At 38.7% G+C, this 19,569-nt stretch overlaps 1 protein-coding gene across 1 annotated transcript in view; it reads right to left on the minus strand.

Moving 5' to 3' along the window:
• Positions 1 to 19,569, minus strand: part of LOC115212295 (nuclear pore complex protein Nup160) — a 59,814-nt gene that overhangs the window by 32,172 nt on the left and 8,073 nt on the right. The window contains exons 5-17 of the mRNA XM_029781140.2: positions 19,263 to 19,341; positions 17,455 to 17,569; positions 16,337 to 16,415; positions 15,861 to 15,949; positions 14,614 to 14,688; positions 13,751 to 13,848; positions 13,015 to 13,174; positions 11,173 to 11,259; positions 9,948 to 10,052; positions 5,552 to 5,617; positions 4,721 to 4,829; positions 2,827 to 2,977; positions 1,377 to 1,522 (exon numbers count right to left, since the gene is read on the minus strand). Of these exons, the coding sequence (XP_029637000.1) occupies positions 1,377 to 1,522; positions 2,827 to 2,977; positions 4,721 to 4,829; positions 5,552 to 5,617; positions 9,948 to 10,052; positions 11,173 to 11,259; positions 13,015 to 13,174; positions 13,751 to 13,848; positions 14,614 to 14,688; positions 15,861 to 15,949; positions 16,337 to 16,415; positions 17,455 to 17,569; positions 19,263 to 19,341 (1,359 nt within the window). The remainder of the gene's footprint in view (positions 1 to 1,376; positions 1,523 to 2,826; positions 2,978 to 4,720; positions 4,830 to 5,551; positions 5,618 to 9,947; positions 10,053 to 11,172; positions 11,260 to 13,014; positions 13,175 to 13,750; positions 13,849 to 14,613; positions 14,689 to 15,860; positions 15,950 to 16,336; positions 16,416 to 17,454; positions 17,570 to 19,262; positions 19,342 to 19,569) is intronic.

The raw sequence follows: 19,569 nt of genomic DNA on the forward strand, positions 1-19,569 counted from the left end.
CTTTTCTGGTATAGATTCTCTCTTTCACTTGTTTCAGTCATTGAACTGCAGCCATGCTGGAGCACCACCTTGGAGGTTTAGTTGAACAAAATGCTCTTAGTATTTATTCTTTGAGCTGGCTACATATTCTATTGGTTCCATTTTGCCGAACCACTAAGTTATGGTGACATAAATACACCCACACTGACAGTCAAGAGACAGTAAAGGACAAACACAAACATACATGTACACACAGACATCTTTCAGTTTTTGTCTACTAAGCTCACTGACATTGGTCAGTCTTGGGTAGCAGAAGACACTTGCTTAAGGTACCATGCAGTGGGACCAAACTTGGAACCCTAATTTTTAGTCAATTGATTCAATTAAAAAATCTTTAAGGTGGTGCCCCAGCATGGCCACAGTCTAACGACTGAAAGAAGTAAAGGATAACAGATAGACTAAATGTTCACATTTACCAAATTACACTTTAATCCTTCAGCATTTAAACAAACCATATCCACCCCAAATACTCTTCGTTCTATGCTCAAACCAGCCAGGTCTGGCTTCTCACACCTACCTACTATGTCATTATAAAAATAAGCTATCACATTATCAAAATCTTGAAGCTACATGACAATGCATGATTAACTTAAAATGATGTGAATGAATAAATATTACATTTGACAGAAAAATTTGAATGCTAAAAGGAATAAACAACATTTTATCCACTCTTTACCTGTCGTTGTACAGTAAAAGGTATGGTTTTCAAGCCACTTTGCCTGTAGACAAGCAACCCTTGTAACAATCACTCACGGAAAAGGGGAAAAGGTAAAGGATACCTTCTCAAGTCATACTGACTTATAAGGGGCAGTTTCCTAGTTTCTATGGCATATAAATTTTTCCCCTGGACAAGACGCTGGGGCCAGTTTCCTAGTTTCCATGGCATATAAATTTTTCACCTGGACAAGACGCTGGGGCCAGTTTCCTAGTTTCCATGGCATATAAATTTTTCAGCTGGACAAGACGCTGGGGCCAGTTTCCAAGTTTCCATGGCGTATAAATTTTTCACCTGGACAAGACGCTGGGGCCAGTTTCCTAGTTCCCATGGCATATAAATTTTTCACCTGGACAAGACGCTGGGGGTGGTTTCCTAGTTTCCATGGCGTATAAATTCTTCACCTGGACAGGACGTTGGTCCGTTCACAAGATTACTCATTTCTGCCAGGTGAGTGGACTGGAGCAACATGAAATGAAGCATTTCACTCAAGAACACAATGTGTTGCCTGGTCCGGGAATCGAAACCACAATCTTACAATCACGAGTCCAACACCCTAACCACTATGCCACACACCACTCACTATGGAACACATATACAGAGAAAAGCATTTCAAACTTACGTGATGAATCATTAAGATCCAAAGAGTCTAGTTGTAGTGTGCTGAGGTTTAAATGGGCGGAAATCACACGAACAGCATTGACTAAATCAATTACATTTTCCAAGTGAGATTTGATGTTGTCAATCAGAAGGTCATTCAAAGCTAAACTGATTTTAGATAAACAGAAAAGAAAAAAAAGAATTAATAAACAGAAACAATCTAATAACAATTTTCTAAGCAGATACAAAAACATTAAATATTTTTTTCAAGTTAAAGTATTTCAACTTTTTACTAATTGAATTTTCTGCAGGTCCAAAACCAGCTTGATGTCTGGGGTGAATAAGGCCAACAAAACTGTACAATATGAAAGGGGTTTAAAAGAACAAATATACTGCATCATCGATTGTGTGGATTAAGAAAGAAGACATTCTGATCTTGCGTAGAATGGTCTATTTGAAAAATATATTGCAGTCTCCACCCAAAGCCTTTCCTGATTTCTGCAGGAGAACTCTAGAAATTAACTGTAGTACTTCAATGTGAAGGTGTGTGGCTTAGTGGTTAGGGTGTTGCACTCATGATCACCAAAACATGGGTTGGATTTCCAGACTGGGTGGTGTATTGTGTTCTTGAGCAAAACACTTCATTTCTCACTGCTCCAGTGCTCTGTGGGTACCAGCATGTCAAAGAACAGACCCAGCGTTTCCTCTGTGTTGTAAAACAAGGTGACTAAAAAAGACTGAGGTAGGATTTGCACTCCAACCTCATAAAACCCTCACCCACAATGACTACCCAAACAAACACACGGGTTAGAGGCTTGTCACCAGAATGATGCAAAGGTCTCATCAGCCAGGAGTTGGCCATCACCAACAAATGGCCGATACGGCAACATGCTGCTACAGCACATACCCCCATACTATTACTTATACTTCAATTACACAGCTAATTAAACAACAACCAGCAAGTCATAATAAAGGGTTGCATACATACAAAAGCATGAAACATTGATGTCATACTGTTATTTCTTTCAATTGTTCCAGTCATTTGACTGTGGCCATGCTGGAGCACCAGCTTTAGTCAAACGAATCGACCCCAGGACTTATTCTTTGTAAGCCTAGTACTTATTCCATCAGTCTCTTTTGCAGAACCACTAAGTTACAGGGACGTAAACACACCAACATCGGTTGTCAAAGCGATGGTGGGGGACAAACACAGACACACAAACATATATATATATATATATTATATATACATACACATTCACACACATGACAGACTTCTTTCAGTTTCTGTCTACCAAATCCACTCATTAGGCTTTGGTCGAACCGAGGCTATAGTAGAAGACACTTGCCACAAGTGTCATGCAGTGGGAATGAACCCAGAACCATGTGGTTGGGAAGCAAGCTTCTTACCACACAGCTATACCTGTGCCTATACTTAAATACAAATCATAGAAAATTTTGAAAACACATACCAAGAATCTACCAAGCTTCCAGCAGCCTGTTCAAGGTCTAGGGTCACTGAAGCTTCGTATTCCAGTTGGCTCCCAAGGTCCTCACTGATATCTCCAGCTATAAGCTGCATACATTTGAATACATGTAGTACATCTGTGACCATGTGGCCCTCTACAAAAAAAAAAAAATAATTAAAATATCATCAACACAGTAATGTAATACGTTGTCAACAACAACATCAATAATGCATCAGATGATCCAATTGGTAAACATGTGACTTAAAAGCATCTTTCAACTGTTGGGCCTCACGGAGGCAATGACAAGGAGCAAGACCCTCAGCAACAGGCTTGAGCAGAAGACCCATCAAGGCAAGTGAAATCATAGTTGTGGCAGATACTGGTGTGAAGCAACTGGCACCCGTGTTGGTGGCATGTAAAAGCACCCATTACACTCTTGGGGTGGTTGGCATTAGGAAGGGTATCCAGCTGTAGAAACCATGCCAAATCAGACTGGAGTCTGGTGCAGCCCCTCAGCTTGCCAGCCCTGGTCAAACTGTCCACCCCATGCCAGCATGAATAATGGATGTATGATGATGATATCCGTGGAACTGGCATCAGTGATAAACTTGGCTGCCAAGAGGGTACAAAATACAGAGATTGCAACATAACATTCTTATTTCTTTATTGCCCACAAGGGGCTAAACATAGAGGGGACAAACAAGGACAGACAAACGGATTAAGTTGATTAGATTGTCCCCAGTGCGTAACTGGTACTTAATTTATCGACCCCAAAAGGATGTAGGCAAAGTCGACCTCTGCGGAATTTGAACACAGAATGAAACGGCAGACGAAATACCTATTTCTTTACTACCCACAAGGGGCTAAACACAGAGAGGACAAACAAACGGATCAAGTTGATTATATCAACCCCAGTGCGTAACTGGTCCTTAATTTATCGACCCCGAAAGGATGAAAAGCAAAGTCAACCTCGGCGGAATTTGAACTCAGAACATAACGGCAGACGAAATACCGCTAAGCATTTCGCCCAGCATGCTAACATTTCTGCCTGCTCGCCTTATTGCAACATAACATTCTATCATCCTTTAGAGTTAACCACTGCATAATGGAGTATGGTCCACTCAGTTCAGCAAAGGACTTGGTTTATCTAGAACTTGAGATTTGTGAGTCATGTCTCACTATTTGTCTGACTACCTTTGTGCCATCAGTACAGGTGTTACAAAGGGCATCCAGCGATAGAAACCATACCAAAACAGACAAGTGGAGCCTAGCCAGCTCATGTTAAACCATCCAACCGAGACCAACATAAAAAAGGGATGTTAAATGATGATAGAGCTACAAAACATAATAGTTTTTTTGTTTAGATATCAACAAAATTAGCAGTGCTATAGTGTTCATGTGGCAGCTGTACATCAGTCTTGTCTTCTTGTCTTGAGACAGCATTCACCCGCGGTGGGTTGAGCTGGCTTCATTCATCCTCAATGCTGCATCTCTCACAAACGCTGACCAGGCCTGGCGATTTGAGGCTAACAACAGCGTGATCTCCAACCACTCCTTATTCCAGCGGCGAATGCCGTAGATATGGGGGTCTAGGTTGGGTTCCAGATCAGCCAGGTTTTTCGTTGTCCACCACATCACTTTCGCCAACCCTGAAGAGGAGCAGGGGCAACTGCTTCATAGGTTGTGTTCCAGATCAGCCTTGACTGTCATCAGCCAGGTTTTTCGTTGTCCACCACATCGCTTTTGCTAACCCTGAAGGGGAGCTGGGGCAATTGCTTCATAGATGAATTCTCAGAGTCACCAAGTGACAGCAACAAATAATCAAAATGATAAGCCCATACGTACACACAAAACAAGAAAGAAACTATGGTTTTACTACAATGAAAACAACAACTACCTGCTCTGCATTCTACAGCATTGAGGAGGGCAACAGCGGCTTCAGTATTTCCATCTCCAATGTAAAGCTCTTCAACAATGTCACAGGGACAAAAATAAGTCAGATGATTCTGTGATAGAGAAATAAAGAGAGTGTCAAATAATTTCAAGTAATTAGTGACTCATTCTGTGATGGAAATGGATCAGTGGGGTACTTAAAAATATGAATAGAACATCAATTAATTAGTAGCCAGTGAGGTACTTGATTATTTAAAGTAACGAGTGGGGTACAAGTTAATTAAAAATAGTCAATTGTGCATCTGATAATTGAAATAAGTCAATGGTATATCCAATAACGGAAATAGTCATAGGGGTGGATGATAACTAAAAATAATCAGTGGGACACTGAATTATTTTCTAATTTTGGCACAAGGCCAGCAATTATGAAAAGAGGATGATGATGCTGGATTGTCTCCTTGCCTTGACATTCATGTGATGGTCGTTAAACAAGCATCACTGTAGAAGTGGGGCTGTTTGTTTCCAACACTTTGTGAAAACATGTCTGGCCATGGTAAAATATCACCTTGCTTGGAAACAGGTGAGGGTTGGGAACAAGAAGGTATCCAGCTGTTCAGAACAGCAAGGCATTCCTCTGATCCATGCAAGCATTGAAAACTGGGAATTAAACGAGGAGGAAGAAAGGGAGAAGTATTTGACAGGTATTATTTTATTGGCTGTCATTAATACTAAACTAGGGGTGATGGTGATGACAGATAACAATAACCTTTTTAACTCCCAACAACAAACTGATTGAAACAGCTAAAATTCTTCACATAAAGCACTGAAAAATTACCTTTCGTATGCAGCAAATAAGTCCTGACTGTTCATCAACAAACAAACCTAGACATTTGGAATCAACCTAGGCGAGAAAAATAAAAGAGAGAACAAGAAAGTAAAAAAAAAAAATCAAGTTATTAGTCTATGTGTGTATAAAATTGTGAATGTGCATTTAGAAGGCAGCTAATAAGATTATTTCTGTAGGTGGCAAGCTGACAGAATCGTTAATATGCCAGGTGAAATGCTTAGCGGTATTTCGTCTGTCTTTACGTTCTGAGTTCAAATTCTGCCAAGGTCGACAAATTAAGTACCAGTTGATTACTGGGTTGATCTAACCAACTGCACTCCCCCACCCAAACTTCAGGGTCTTGTGCCTAGAGTAAAAAAGAATATTTAAAGGCAGCAAGCTGGCAGAAACATTAACATGCCTGGTGAAATGCTTAGTGGTATTTTGTCTGGTTTTACATTCTAAGTTCAAATTCTGCTGAGGTTGACTTTGCCTTTCATCCTTTCGGGGAAGGGGGGGGGGTGATAAATTAAGTACCAGTTGGTACGATATGCAACTGGGGTACAAATATATGAAGCCCAGTATACCCATCATGACTGCCTGTCTGATAAGGGTACACCAGGCACATGCATCACAACTATATGCGTGCGACATGGCGATCTCATATCAAGATACACAACGCATGACCTTGCAGGTGGAGCCAAGTTAGAATTTTTTTCAATTTGAGTAGCCCATCCCGCTCAAAAGGTTCCTGAATAAAGTTTGTTTAAGGATGATGAACAAAACACCCATGTTTCCAAAGGAGAATTATTCAAACCCTAAATAATTGTGTACCCTTATCAGACAGGCAGTCATGATGGGTATACTGGGCTTCACATATTTGTACCAGTTGCATATCAACTGCATCATCCACCTCCCCAAATATTTCAGGTCCTGTGTCTAGAGTAGAAAAGAATAAGATCATTTCTGTGCATATAGAAAGTTTTGTTTAGCTACCTACCATATTTGGCATATAACAAGTGACATCCACCGCCTTTCTTGTATTCCTTGGAAGGATTTAAACCCAAAACAACACTCAAAAAACACTGGACAATTAGACAGTGCTCTTCCTCTTAGAGTAGTAAACTGGGCAATTGTATGGCATCTATTTACTCTTGGACATCAATGAAAGAGAAAATTGCTCAAATCCTTAACTCTAGCATTCAGAATTACACTCACAAATATAATGCAAATTTATTCACATTGTTTTGAATTATTCATGCATTATCTTGTAGCTTCGAGATTTCAATGATATGATTGAATATTTTCAGAATGACATTGTAGGATAGGTGTGAGAGGCCAGATCTGGCTGGTTTTAACATAAAACAGGTAGAATATTTTGGCTAGATACAGCCTGTTTAAATGCTGAAGGGTAACAGATATTAGCAGCCCTAAGCGATAGCAAGAAGCCCAGGAGCCTTTTTGTTGGCTGATGAAGGTTGCTATTCTTTTATTTGTTTCAGTCATTTGACTGCAGCCATGCTGGAGCACTGCCTTTAGTCGAGCAAATCGACCCCAGGACTTATTCTTTGTAAGCCTAGTACTTCTTTTATCGGTCCCTTTTGTCGAACTGCTAAGTTTGGGGGATGCAAACACAAGCACACAAACATATACATATCTCTATATATAAAACTGAAATGCGTTTTTACCGCTTGGTTCGCTTTCAATGCCACTACATCCCGTCTGATTCGCTCCAAAATTTACAGGGACATGTAGAATGAGGTGACGATGCGCGTGGGCTACCTTAGAAATCCCTATCTTAAAAGGTGTGGTTGCTAGGGGCCATCTTCCTACCTCACCCTATTTCCTCCAGTACTCTGTCACTCCTCTTCATTTGACAATGCAACTACCGTTATTTAATGTAAAGTCTTCCTCAAATCACTCTGTAGCTATTTACTCTCTTCCAAGAACATTTTCACTCACTCTATCTCTTACCTTCCTATACATTTTACTCATGTATCTCTCAGCGTTCATGGACAGTAACAAATATTACTCGCCATCGCATTCTATTGTCTACCTGTCAACACACACACACACACACACACACATACATATATCTAATATTATATTTTTATTTTTGGTTTCTTACTGTTTCATTTCCCTATTAGTGGTTTTATCTCTAATTTAATTTCTACAGCGTGCACACACACACACACACACACGCACACACCTATATGTAGCCCCAGTACACCCGAATGAAATCGGGTTCTCTTCATCAAAATGTGAAAAGGGGTCTACAATTATCATCGCCACAACTTATGTATGTCTTCCTCACTCACTCACTCTTTTTCCTAATGATAATTATCATCGCCACCACCAACACACAATCTGGGCAATCTTTCTCTTATAACAAATCATGTTTACATTGCAACGACGTCTGCCACCTCCGCCGTCTCTATTTATTCTGCAAATGACCAGAACTCGGGAAACTTAGTTTAGTGTTCTATGGTCTATGACCAGAACTCCGGAAACTTGCTTGACTGTTCTATGGTCTATGACCAGAAATCGGGAAACTTGGTTGAGTGTTCTATGGTCTATGACCAGAACTTGGGAAACTTGGTTGTGTCCTCATCTTATAAAATGTGGCCCCAGTAGACCCAAATTAAATCGGGTTATATTAACCAAAAGGTGAAAAGGGGTATAAATGGGGCTGGAAGGGGATTAAAATTTAAAGGAGCGGGTGTTTAGCAATTCTCTGTTACATCAAGCTAAAAATTTGCTCCAGCCTTTTAATCGTCAATGTGTTGCCGTCTATGATGAAGTTTTGAATGCTTGCCATCGTGAGTCTACTGTCGTGAGAAAGAATCAAGTCAAAACTTGGTTTTTAGGGATTTTCTTTTACATCAAGTTCAAACTTTTACGCCAGCCGTTGAACTGTCAATACGTTGCTGTCCGTCATTAAGAAATGCCAGCCATGGTGACTCTACTATCCTCAAATTCTATCCCTTTAAACTTTTGGTTTCCAATATTTTATTATTTTTATTCAGCTCGCAAGTTCGTCTGTCCCTTTTAAATGTTAGTGTTTTGCTGTCTGCCTTGAAGCAGACCTTTCCTTTGTAACTGCCTGATATTTATGATTGATCTTTCTAAATATTTTATTTCTCAACTTACTCAAGATCTTTTGTTGTTTATAAATGGGAGAGAGATACATAAAGATAGAGTAAGAGAAAGCGAGGGAGAGTCCGAGAGAAAGGAAGAGTAAGAGAGTGGGAAAGTGAGAGAGAAAGGAGAAAGAAACAAAGAGGGAGAATCATCATCATCATCATCGTTTAACGTCCGTTTTCCGTGCTAGTACGGGTTGGACAGTTTGACAGGGGTCTGGGAAGCCAGGAGGCTGCACCAGGCTCCAGTCTGATCTGGCAGTGTTTCGACAGGTGGATGCCCTTCCTAACGCCAACCACTCTGTGAGCGTAGTGGGTGCTTTTTTCGTGCCGCCTGCACAGGTGCCAGGGGGGCTGGCAGCGGCCACGATCGGTTGGTGCCTTTTACGTGCCACCAGCACAGAAGCCAAGGCGGCGCTGCAATCCGCCACGTTCGGATGGTGCTTTTTACGTGCTGAAAGGAAGCAACAGAAAGTAACAACCACACTCTTACCCGCGCGTAGAGCGGGTCACCTTCAGCTAGTATATGTATATATATGACGGGCTTCTTTCAGTTCCGCCTACCAAAACCACTCATAAGGCTTTGGTCAGCCCAAGGCTATAGTAGAAGACCCTTGCCCAAGGTGCCACACAGTGGAACCGAACCCAGAACCATGTGGTTGGGAAGCAAGCTACTTACCACACAGCCACTCCTGCGCTTATAGTAACCAGAACACAATAAGGAAATTATATTTAGACTGATCCTTCTTTTATTATGTTCCATCATCATCATTATCATCATTTAGCATCCACTTTCCATGCTAGCATGGGTTGGATGGTTCAACTGGGGTCTGTGAAGCCAGAAGGCTGCATCAGGCCCAGTCTTATCTGGCAGTGTTTCTACGGCTGGATGCCCTTCCTAACGCCAACCACTCCATGAGTGTAGTGGGTGCTTTTTACACGCCACCCACACAGGTGCCAGACGGAGCTGGCAAACGGCCACGGACGGATGGTGCTTTTTACGTGCCACCGGCACGGGGGCCAGGCGAGGCTGGCAACAGCCACGAACGGATGGTGCTTTTTACTTGCCACCGGCACGAGGCCAGTCGGGGCGGCGCTGGCAACGGCCACGAACGGATGGTGCTTTTTACGTGCCACCGGCCACGAACGGATGGTGCTTTTTACGTGCCACTGGCACACAATTCCTCAAAGATAAGAAACTGTTGAAACTCAGTTCTAAATTTCACTTCATACTAAAGGGAAAACAATAGAAAACATGATCTAACCTCTTGGTATTGGACACAGCAAGAATAAAATTTTGTCCAGTGTTCAAGTTGTAATTGGCAGTATTCATCTTCATCAAGTTGGTATTCCATAGCAGCATTGCGAATCTGAAAGATCGAAAGAAGACAAAGAGTAAAAAAAATAATTCAACAGCAAACAGAATTCTATATCCTAAACAGAACAGGAATTGAACTTAAAAAGCCAACTATTTTTTTGTTTCTTAGAGTCTTCGTAAAAAAACTGACTTGGACCGACTAACAGCCTTACCTCCAACTCTTTAGGTTGTGAGTTCAAGTCAAACCAAAGTCAGCCTTACCCGTCATCTCTCCAGGGTTGATAAAATAAAGTACTTATCAGGTTTTGGGGACAATAACAACTAAATGCCTCTTCCAAATTTGCTAGCCTTGTTTCTAAATTCAAAACCACTTATTATCTATGTTTTGTTCCCACTATCTTAAATAACACTGTTTCTTAGGAAAACAATCTAATTTTAAATGCAAGCTATTACATTACATTATAAATTCAGTACAATTATCATGAATATCACTCATTGAGCACCCTCAATTCTCTTACTTGCAGTAACTATAGCTTAGGGTAACTTTAAGCTGTACAGTTCTGTATTTAAGAGATGAGGAATTATGTACATTATTTACATTTGATGTATATTTGTCCTCATCTTGTTTGTTGATATACCCTCCAGCTTTCATCAGGTGTCTTGGGGAAATTCTGAACCCGAGTTCTCATTCCTAAGGTATTTTTCAATATTATTATTATTATTATTATTCAAGTCACTGCCTGGAATCGAACTTGGAATCTTGGGGTTAGTAGCCTGTGCTCTTAACCACTATGCCACGGGCATATGGCGTAGTGATTAAGCTGAATAATAATAATAAAATTTCCCCAAGACACCTGATAAAGGCTGGAGGGTATATCAGCCAAAATGTTGTATTAACAACAAACAAGATGAGGACAAATATCCATCAAATGTAAATAATGATAAGACTATTTAATTTTAAATATGATTGATCTAATAACATCATTTTATATATCATATTAACAACTACAAACTCACTGGTTGGTGCATCTTGCTGCCCACGTCCCTTTCAATTTGACAATCTAAATAGGACCACCATTATGCTAAATTCCCTTCCACCTCCAATGCATAGAAATCTAAAAATGAAATGTTTACAATCAGGAAGATAAAGCAAAAAAAATTCCAATACTTACTTCAGTTTCAACAGTATTTGTAACTTCCTCTTTAAGACTGATCAGACTGACGGTGTCTTGTCTAACATGGACTGAGCGTTTATAAACCTAGAGAAAGAAAATGTGTATGATTCCTGAATTATAAATAAAGTCTGATAATAGGTGCCTTGACTTTTGACAATAGATGACACCACAGAAAATGCATGTCTTTGTTGCACACATCTAATTCCTCTAAAGTCTAGTTTTTCTCTCAAAATATTTATACATTGCTAATCATGCACATTCATGTCATACATCCAACCAAGTACGCTAGCTTCATTTCTTTTCGGTTTTCTCCAGTCCTCTACTATTCAAAGCACATATCTCACTATCAGCCAACATAATTATTTTAACACATGCATTATATAATCTACCCTTCACTCAGGGCAAAAAAGACCATTGCTGCTAGCTACTGTAGTAGCTCCTATGATTTTTTCCATCCTGTTCTTATCTTGGCTACGATACTTTCAGAGCAAACACCTCCCCTGCTAATTACATCGGGGTAATAACAAAATCTAACAACTACTACTAGTGAGACATCCAGGTGTATAAAAGTATCTATTTCAGGTGTGCTCATAATATGTACTGCTTCTGTGCCTCTGTCATCATATAAAGCTAACTTTCTCTGTAGCCTATAACTCAAATTAAATAGTTTTCTATAGGCATAAGGATTTAAGTATGAAATCATGTAAGCCACAGAGGAAAATGCATATGAATACAACTCTTTTTTTGCCAAACTTTTCAATAAATAATTCAGAATCTGAAACCAGAAAATATATTCTTTTTGAAAATATGATGATGTTCATCATCGTTTAACATCTCTTTTCCATGTTGGCATGGCTTGGATGGTTTGACATGGAGCTGGCCAAACACTAATTGTCTGTTGTGAGATGGTTTCTATGGCTGGTTGCCGTTCCTAATACCATCCAGTTTACAGTGTGCTGCAATCAGTTGGGCAGATAAGCTACAGAGAGGCATCTACATAGATGCCAGTCTTAAATACAGCATTTTAAGAAAAAAATACACTCTGCTCTTAATAAGCAATTACATTAACCCTTTAGCATTCAGATTATTCTGTCAAATCTAATGCTTATATATTCACATAGATTTGAATTAATCATGTATTACCTTATAGCTTTGAGATTTTGATGACAGGATTGTTTATTTTTGAATGACATTGTAGGGTAGGTATGAAAAGCCAGATCCAGCCAGTTTGAACATAAAACAGGTAGAATATTTTGGCTAGATATGGCTGGTTTAAATGCTGAAGGTTTAATTGGAAACGGGCATTATGATGTAGGACAATCTGCAGCAGCAGTAACTAATACATGCATTTCGTTGGTTCAAATCTCCATCAAACCTAAACCAAACAATAAAAAAAACGGGGTCCAGCAGATCATTTTCCAGCAAACGGAAATCCATTTCTAACCCCACATTGATTAATATCTCTGAACAGAATACAACAAATAATTGTTACACTGAAGTTTAAATAAAACATCATCATCATCATTTAACGTCCGCTTTCCATGCTGGCATGGGTTGGACAAAGTTGACTGAGGGCTGGCGAACCAGATGGCTGCACCAGGCTCCAATCTTGATCTGGCAGAGTTTCTACAGCTGGATGCCCTTCCTAACGCCAACCACTCCGCGAGTGTACTGGGGGTGCTTTTTACGTGCCACCAGCACAGGGGCTAGTCATGCGGTACTGGCAATGACCTTGCTCGAATCTTTTTACACATGCCACCGGCACAGGTGCCAGTAAGGTGACGTTGGTAACGATCACGCAGAAACATCAGAACCTCTTGAGAAGAAAGTAATACTTACATTAAGGGCACGTACAATGTCCTGAGTGCTGAAGCAACCAGGATAAAAGATTTTCTCCATGTAAACATCTCGAGGATCACGGTAATTAGGAATCCAAAGGTCAGCTGTTTCTGGAGGTTGTAAGATCACATCAGTCCATTCTTTCGCAGCAGTCTGATCACTGCAGATAATATTTTCAATGAAGTAAAATAAGCATTATACAGAGTAGGAAAGCCGCCATCATTTCTTAACAAGGTATTTATAATTATAGGTCAAGAAAGTTGTGATATTTAAGCTTCTTACAATGAAAATATTGGGTTGTCAGATAAATTTGTTTTTTCTATTTATTTTCATCCTTTACAGTGATATCTGAATCAACACAAAATGATATTTATTATCGTAGTGTTTTCTTTCTTTTTTGTAAACCATTCTTCCATTGTAACTTTTGTTCAAAGTTTTTTTCAAAATTTGAACAAATCTTATCTTTTTACAAACATAAAGCTATGAAGCACCAATTAAAAAAAACAAAACAATTGATCTGACAATCCTTACAGTTACATGAGACAATTCCAATTGTGGAATTGGATCTACAATGTAAGTTGGTCAAGAAGTTACTAATAGACTGAACAATCTAAGTCAGAAGGAACAAAAAGTCTGACAAGATTTTGACTCTAGTTATTGAAATAAAACACATTTCTGTCACAAACTAAAGAAAAATATGATTTATTGCTGAAATTCAAGTAAATGAAAAATATACCTTGGAAATAAAGCTATTCTAGCAATTGGTTCTCCAGAACTACTGCTCCAAAGAGTTAATAAACGATCTCCAGTCAGGCAGAAATCAGTTAAATCTTCCTGGAAAGAGAAAAATAAAGATTCAATATTTAAATAGTTATTTTCTGTTTGCAATTTTAGTTTTTCTATATTAACACCCAGGTTGCAATTATGCTTTTTAGTTTCTCTTTGAGTTGCGATTGTTCTTAACCTTTTAGCATTTAAACCAACCCGAATATTCTGTTTTATACTCTCACATCTACAATGTCAGGGGTGCCACATAAAAAGCACCCAGTACACTCTATGGAGTGGGTGGCATTACAAAGGACATCCAGCCATAGAAACCAAGCCAAAATAGACTTTGGGACCTGGTGTGGCCCCTGGACTTGCCAGCTCCTGTCATGCTACCCAACCATGCCAGCATGGAAAATGGACATTAAATGTTGATGAAGACAATGATAACATTATTGAAATCTTGAAGATATGAGATAATGCAAGATTAATTCCAAACAATGTGAATAAATAGACATTACATTTGACGGAGTAATCTGAATGCTAAAAAGTTAAATTGTCTTTCATAATTCATGAATTTATTACATCAATGATATTTCACAGTTAGTTGCCCTGCCTTTCTTCTTTTAAGTGTGATAGCATGAAAACACACACCGAAAATATGGTTTGGCTTTAAGCTTCTTTACAATATATTCCAAGTTCCGCCTGCAGCTGTTGGTCAGTTATAAGAAAAAGAGAAGCTTCAGCTATGGACATGTTGAAATAATTACTTTTTCTCACGATTAGATTACTAAATAAGGAGAAGAAAAATATATGAATGATAGAATTACTAACCGAAGGTCCAAATATCGAACCAATATGATGTAACTGGTATCTACCATCATTGAAAGATGATTCAATGAAACAAAACTGAAAAAAAAAAAGAAAACAAAGATTGGTTGAAAATATAAGCAATCCAAATAAATGTCAACATACAAGACTATATCAGGGTAGACAAACTACTTGATTTTGAAGCAGGAGAGTAATGGACCCTTCTCAAAGGATACAATACAATAGCAAGTTTGGAACTGATGAATTTGTGACTATACACTTTGTTAATAAAATTTCATTAACCCTTTCATTACCAACCCGGCTGAAACCAGCTCTGGCTCTGAGTACAAATGTCTTGTTTTCATAAGTTTTGAATTAAAATCTTCCACCAAACCTTAGTCGTAATTTATGTCCCTAACACTAGCTGAATGATAACCAAGTTATTTTACTAAATTCTTTGTTATATTTAAAGTAATTGAAAGAAACACAGAGCATCTCAAAATAAATACAGTAACGAAAGGGTTAAAATAGAATAGTCGTTACTGACAGACATTGTAATAAAATCTCTCTACTGCTTCTCCTACCACATAAAAATACAATCGTGTGTAGGGTAACTGAACTGTATTTAACCCTTTTGTTAACATATTGCTGTCAAACTACAATGCTTCTGTTTTAATTAATTTTGAAGATAATGAAGAATTTAGTAAATATTTTGATAATAATCTTTAATTTAAAACATAAATTAACATAAAACTTTGACAGAAGTTTGTATAATAGAACCACCGCTGACGAGTTGGAAATGTCTAATTTTGCTTAGTTATTACGGGAGGACTTACTGATTTTTTATTATTGTATTCTATGACCCATCGTAACATTTCTATTTAGATTAAATCTCAGGTGGGAGGGTTAGGATTATCAAAAGGGTTAACAAAAATGGGAGATAAAGAGAAGTTGATAGTTTTTATTTTGTTAATCAGGAGTGGAACCTTTTCACAGCATATAACCAGGAAAGTTAACAAAATTAAATCAGCATATTTCAACTTCCATACTACACCACATAACCAGCCAACACACAATGGCATCTAAAATAAAGTTTAACAGGTTTGGTTTTCTGAAGATCAGTTACATTCATACAGATCCAAACAAGTAACTAACAACACAGTAGCTACAACCAAATTCTTGATTTTTGCCCAACTAAAAATTTTTTATATAAAATAGAAATTAAGACAATTAAAAAAAAAAAAAAAAAAGGGAATGTTTATGTTACAAACCTGGTTGCAATCAGAAAAAGATAAGTGAACACAAAGACTAGGGAAAACGTGGTCTCCAGCAGACACTTTCCGCACTGAATGACCAGGAGCTGAAATATAACAAAAGCAAAAACTGTTAAGATAACAGAACAGATGACAGAATCAGTAGAGCATTCAACAAAATATGTCGTGCACATATGGTTTTGATGCATGTTCCTGGTTTACCCTTATCAGACGGGAAGTCATGATGGGTATACTGGGCTTTATATATTTGTACCCCAGTGTGACTCAATAAAAATAAGGATTATTATGAAGCTGCATAGCATTACCTTAGGACAAGTGATAGAAGGGAAGGTTTCAATCACAAAGATACACAAAACAACATATAATGATCGTTACAATAGGATTCTCTCTACTTTTGTTCTATATCCAACAACATAATCATCCAATAAAGAACACTGAAATCTTTAAAAATCTAAAATGTGGTATTCACTTACCGCCAATAGATGGAAGATGTGGATGTTGTTTATTACGAGTTAAATCAAGCAGATTAAAAACCATTAAGCATTCCTGAGTCTGAAAGAAAGAAAAAGAAAACCAAAATCAAAAACAATTTATCAAAAAAACATTAAACTTTCTCTTGGAATCAGATAAGATAAATGCTTCAATTATTTTTAACCCCTACTCTGTTATATTTTCGTCAAAATACACTCCTTTTATTTGTTTTGAAAATAAAGAGTTTAGTAAAATAACTCATCATCATCATCACCGTTTAATGTCTGCTTTCCGTGCTGGCATGGGTTGGACGGTTTGACTGGGGACTAGCAAGCCAGTAGGCTGCGCCAAGCTCCAATCTGATCTGGCAAGGTTTCTACAGCTGGATGCCCTTCCTAACGCCAACCACTCTGAGAGTGTAGCGGGTGCTTTTTGCGTACCACTGGCATGGGAGCCAGTCATGCAGCACTGGCATCGACCACGTTCGGATGGTGCTTTTTACATGCCACCGTCACAGGGAGCTAGTCAGGTGGCACTGGCATCAGCCACAACTACAATTTCCATTTATTTGTCATTATAAATCTGCTAGAGGTACATGAATAGCTGTGTGGTTAAGAAGTTGGCTTTTCAACCACATGAGTTTAGGTTCAGTTCCAATGTTTATTTGAGCTGGGTCATGCTTTTCCAATTGCTATAGATCCGTAATGCATCTTACGGCTGTGCCTGTCATCTGTATGGTGAGGAATCCTACATTGGGGAGTAGTAACAACTAGGTACTTAGAGCAAGTGTCTGTTTTGGCATGGCTTTTACAGCTGGATGACCTTCCTAATGCCAACCACCTCACAGATAGACTGGACGCTTTATCATGGCACCAGCATTGGTGATGTCTGCTTTAGCAAGGTCTTTACGGTTAGATGACCTTCCTAATGCCAACCACCTCATAGATGGACTTGATGTTTTATCATGGCACCAGCAAGGTCTTTACGGTTAGATGCCCTTCTTAATGCCAACTACTTTAGGAATGGCATCCAACAAACATTTGGTTTAAGACTTCTTTCCATGGAAACACGCAAAAAAAAAAGGAAAGAAAAACGAAAAAAATATAGAATCGCAACTCACCTTTGTTGACCACCATCTCAGTTTGTGATCTTTACATACACAGAATATAAAAACTTCATCATCAACAGCATCCATTACCATGCTGAGTGTTTTTTCAGCTGTTTCTGAAGAACCCCTGAAATAGGAATGAGTCTTTCAATAATACAATCAATGCTGTTATAAACAAATTCAAACAACAACAGCTGAAATCATTTTTGCCATGATTATTTTCAGTTAATTAATTATCTAATACTATTCTTTCAACTTAACCCTTTAGCTTTCAGATTATTCTGTCAAATGAAATGCTTATTTATTCACAATCTTTTTAATTAATCTTGCATTATCTCATAGCTTTGAGATTTTAGTGATGGGATTGTTTATTTTTAGAATATGACATTGTAGGGCAGGTGTGAGAGGCCAGACCTGGCCGGTTTAATGCTAAGGGGTTAAATAGCAAAAGAGCTGATATGTAGCCACTTGCTAAAAATAGTTGTCAGACTGCCATCAGATCACAGAGTAATCTTAAAAAGAATAAAGAACACAATTTAGGCTAAGACACATTTGAATAAAGACATCATCATCATCGTTTAACGTCCGCTTTCCATGCTAGCATGGATGATTTGACTGAGGACTGGCGAACCAGATGGCTGCTGCACCAGGCTCCAATCTGATCTGGCAGAGTTTCTACAGCTGGATGCTCTTCCCAACGCCAACCACTCCGAGAGTGTAGTGAGTGCTTTTATGTGCCACCGGCACGAGGGCCAGTCAGGCGGTACTGGTAACAGCTGCACAGGAGCCAGTCCAGCAGCACTGGCAACGGCTTCACACTAATGTTCTTCACGTGCCACCAGCACAAGTGCCAGTAAGGCGCCGCTGGTAATGATCACGTTTGAATGGTAATTTTATACAGCTGAATACATGTCATTGATTGGTTGAAATCACTGAAATACGAGAACTTCAACACAAAATAACTTTATAAACATAAACTTTTCTCAAAAACGCTAAGAGTAAAAGGCGTTTTATATGACACATTCTACCAGTGAGCGAAGTTTGAAAGTGTTTAGTTACAAAAAATCATTTTTTGTAATTTGTAGATCAAAAGGTAAAGATCTGGAAAGTGATGGGGGAGAGATGCACTAGCAATTAGCAAGTATTAATTTCCAGTTGAGTAGGCTAGAGCAGTAGTTCCCAACCTTTTCACTACCGAGGACCCCTTTTATTTAAATGAATTCTCCCATAGACTCCAGGATATTCTTTTCTACTCTAGGCACAAGGCTCAAAATTTTTGGGGAGGGAAGGCCAGTCCATTAGATCGACCCCTGAATGCAACTGGTACTTAATTTATCGACCCTGAAAGGATGAAAGGCAGAGTGAACATCGACGGAATTTGAACTCAGAACGTAAAGACAGACGAAATACCACTAAGCATTTCACCTAGTGTGCTAACGTTTCTGCCAGCTTGCCACGATATTGAAAAGTGCTTAACTTGTTCACAAACCCCCAGCACTAACTTTGTGGACCACCAAGGGTGTGAGAACCACTGGTCTAGAGCAATGTGAAATGGTGTGTCTTACACAAGGATATACTGTGCTGTCCGATTCAGGAATTGAACCGACAACCATATGATTATGAGGCCAACACCTTAACCACTACGCCACACACCTTGCACCTTTATAAATAGTGTGCAATGAAATATTTTTGAAAATATAAACCAACCAATTCAGACTTAAGACTAGTTTTAAAATCATGGCATTAAATCAATTGCATTTTCTATAACTAAATGAAGACTTGAAATAAAATATCAAAACATATAAAGTAGTCAGGCTTACTTAATGATATTTGGAACCAAACCACTCCAAATTCTTTGCATCATGCTAGAGTGACAAAGTTCAAAGCGAGTCACCTCACCTGAAATGAAAGAATCTTTTATTAATTTCATAAGCCACACCTGAACTACACAATGCACACAATACTGGGTTTTGTAGCAAATTGTAATTACATTTTTGGAAAACATTCAACATTTAAAAATATCTACTTTACTTTACTTATGCATAATTTACTTGAAGACTTAATAATGGTTTGTAACTGAGGCACAAGGCCAGTAATTTTGTGAGAAAGGGATTAGTCGATACTATC

The sequence above is a fragment of the Octopus sinensis genome, linkage group LG5 (assembly GCF_006345805.1).
Source record: "Octopus sinensis linkage group LG5, ASM634580v1, whole genome shotgun sequence".
In the NCBI taxonomy this organism is placed as follows: domain Eukaryota; kingdom Metazoa; phylum Mollusca; class Cephalopoda; order Octopoda; family Octopodidae; genus Octopus; species Octopus sinensis.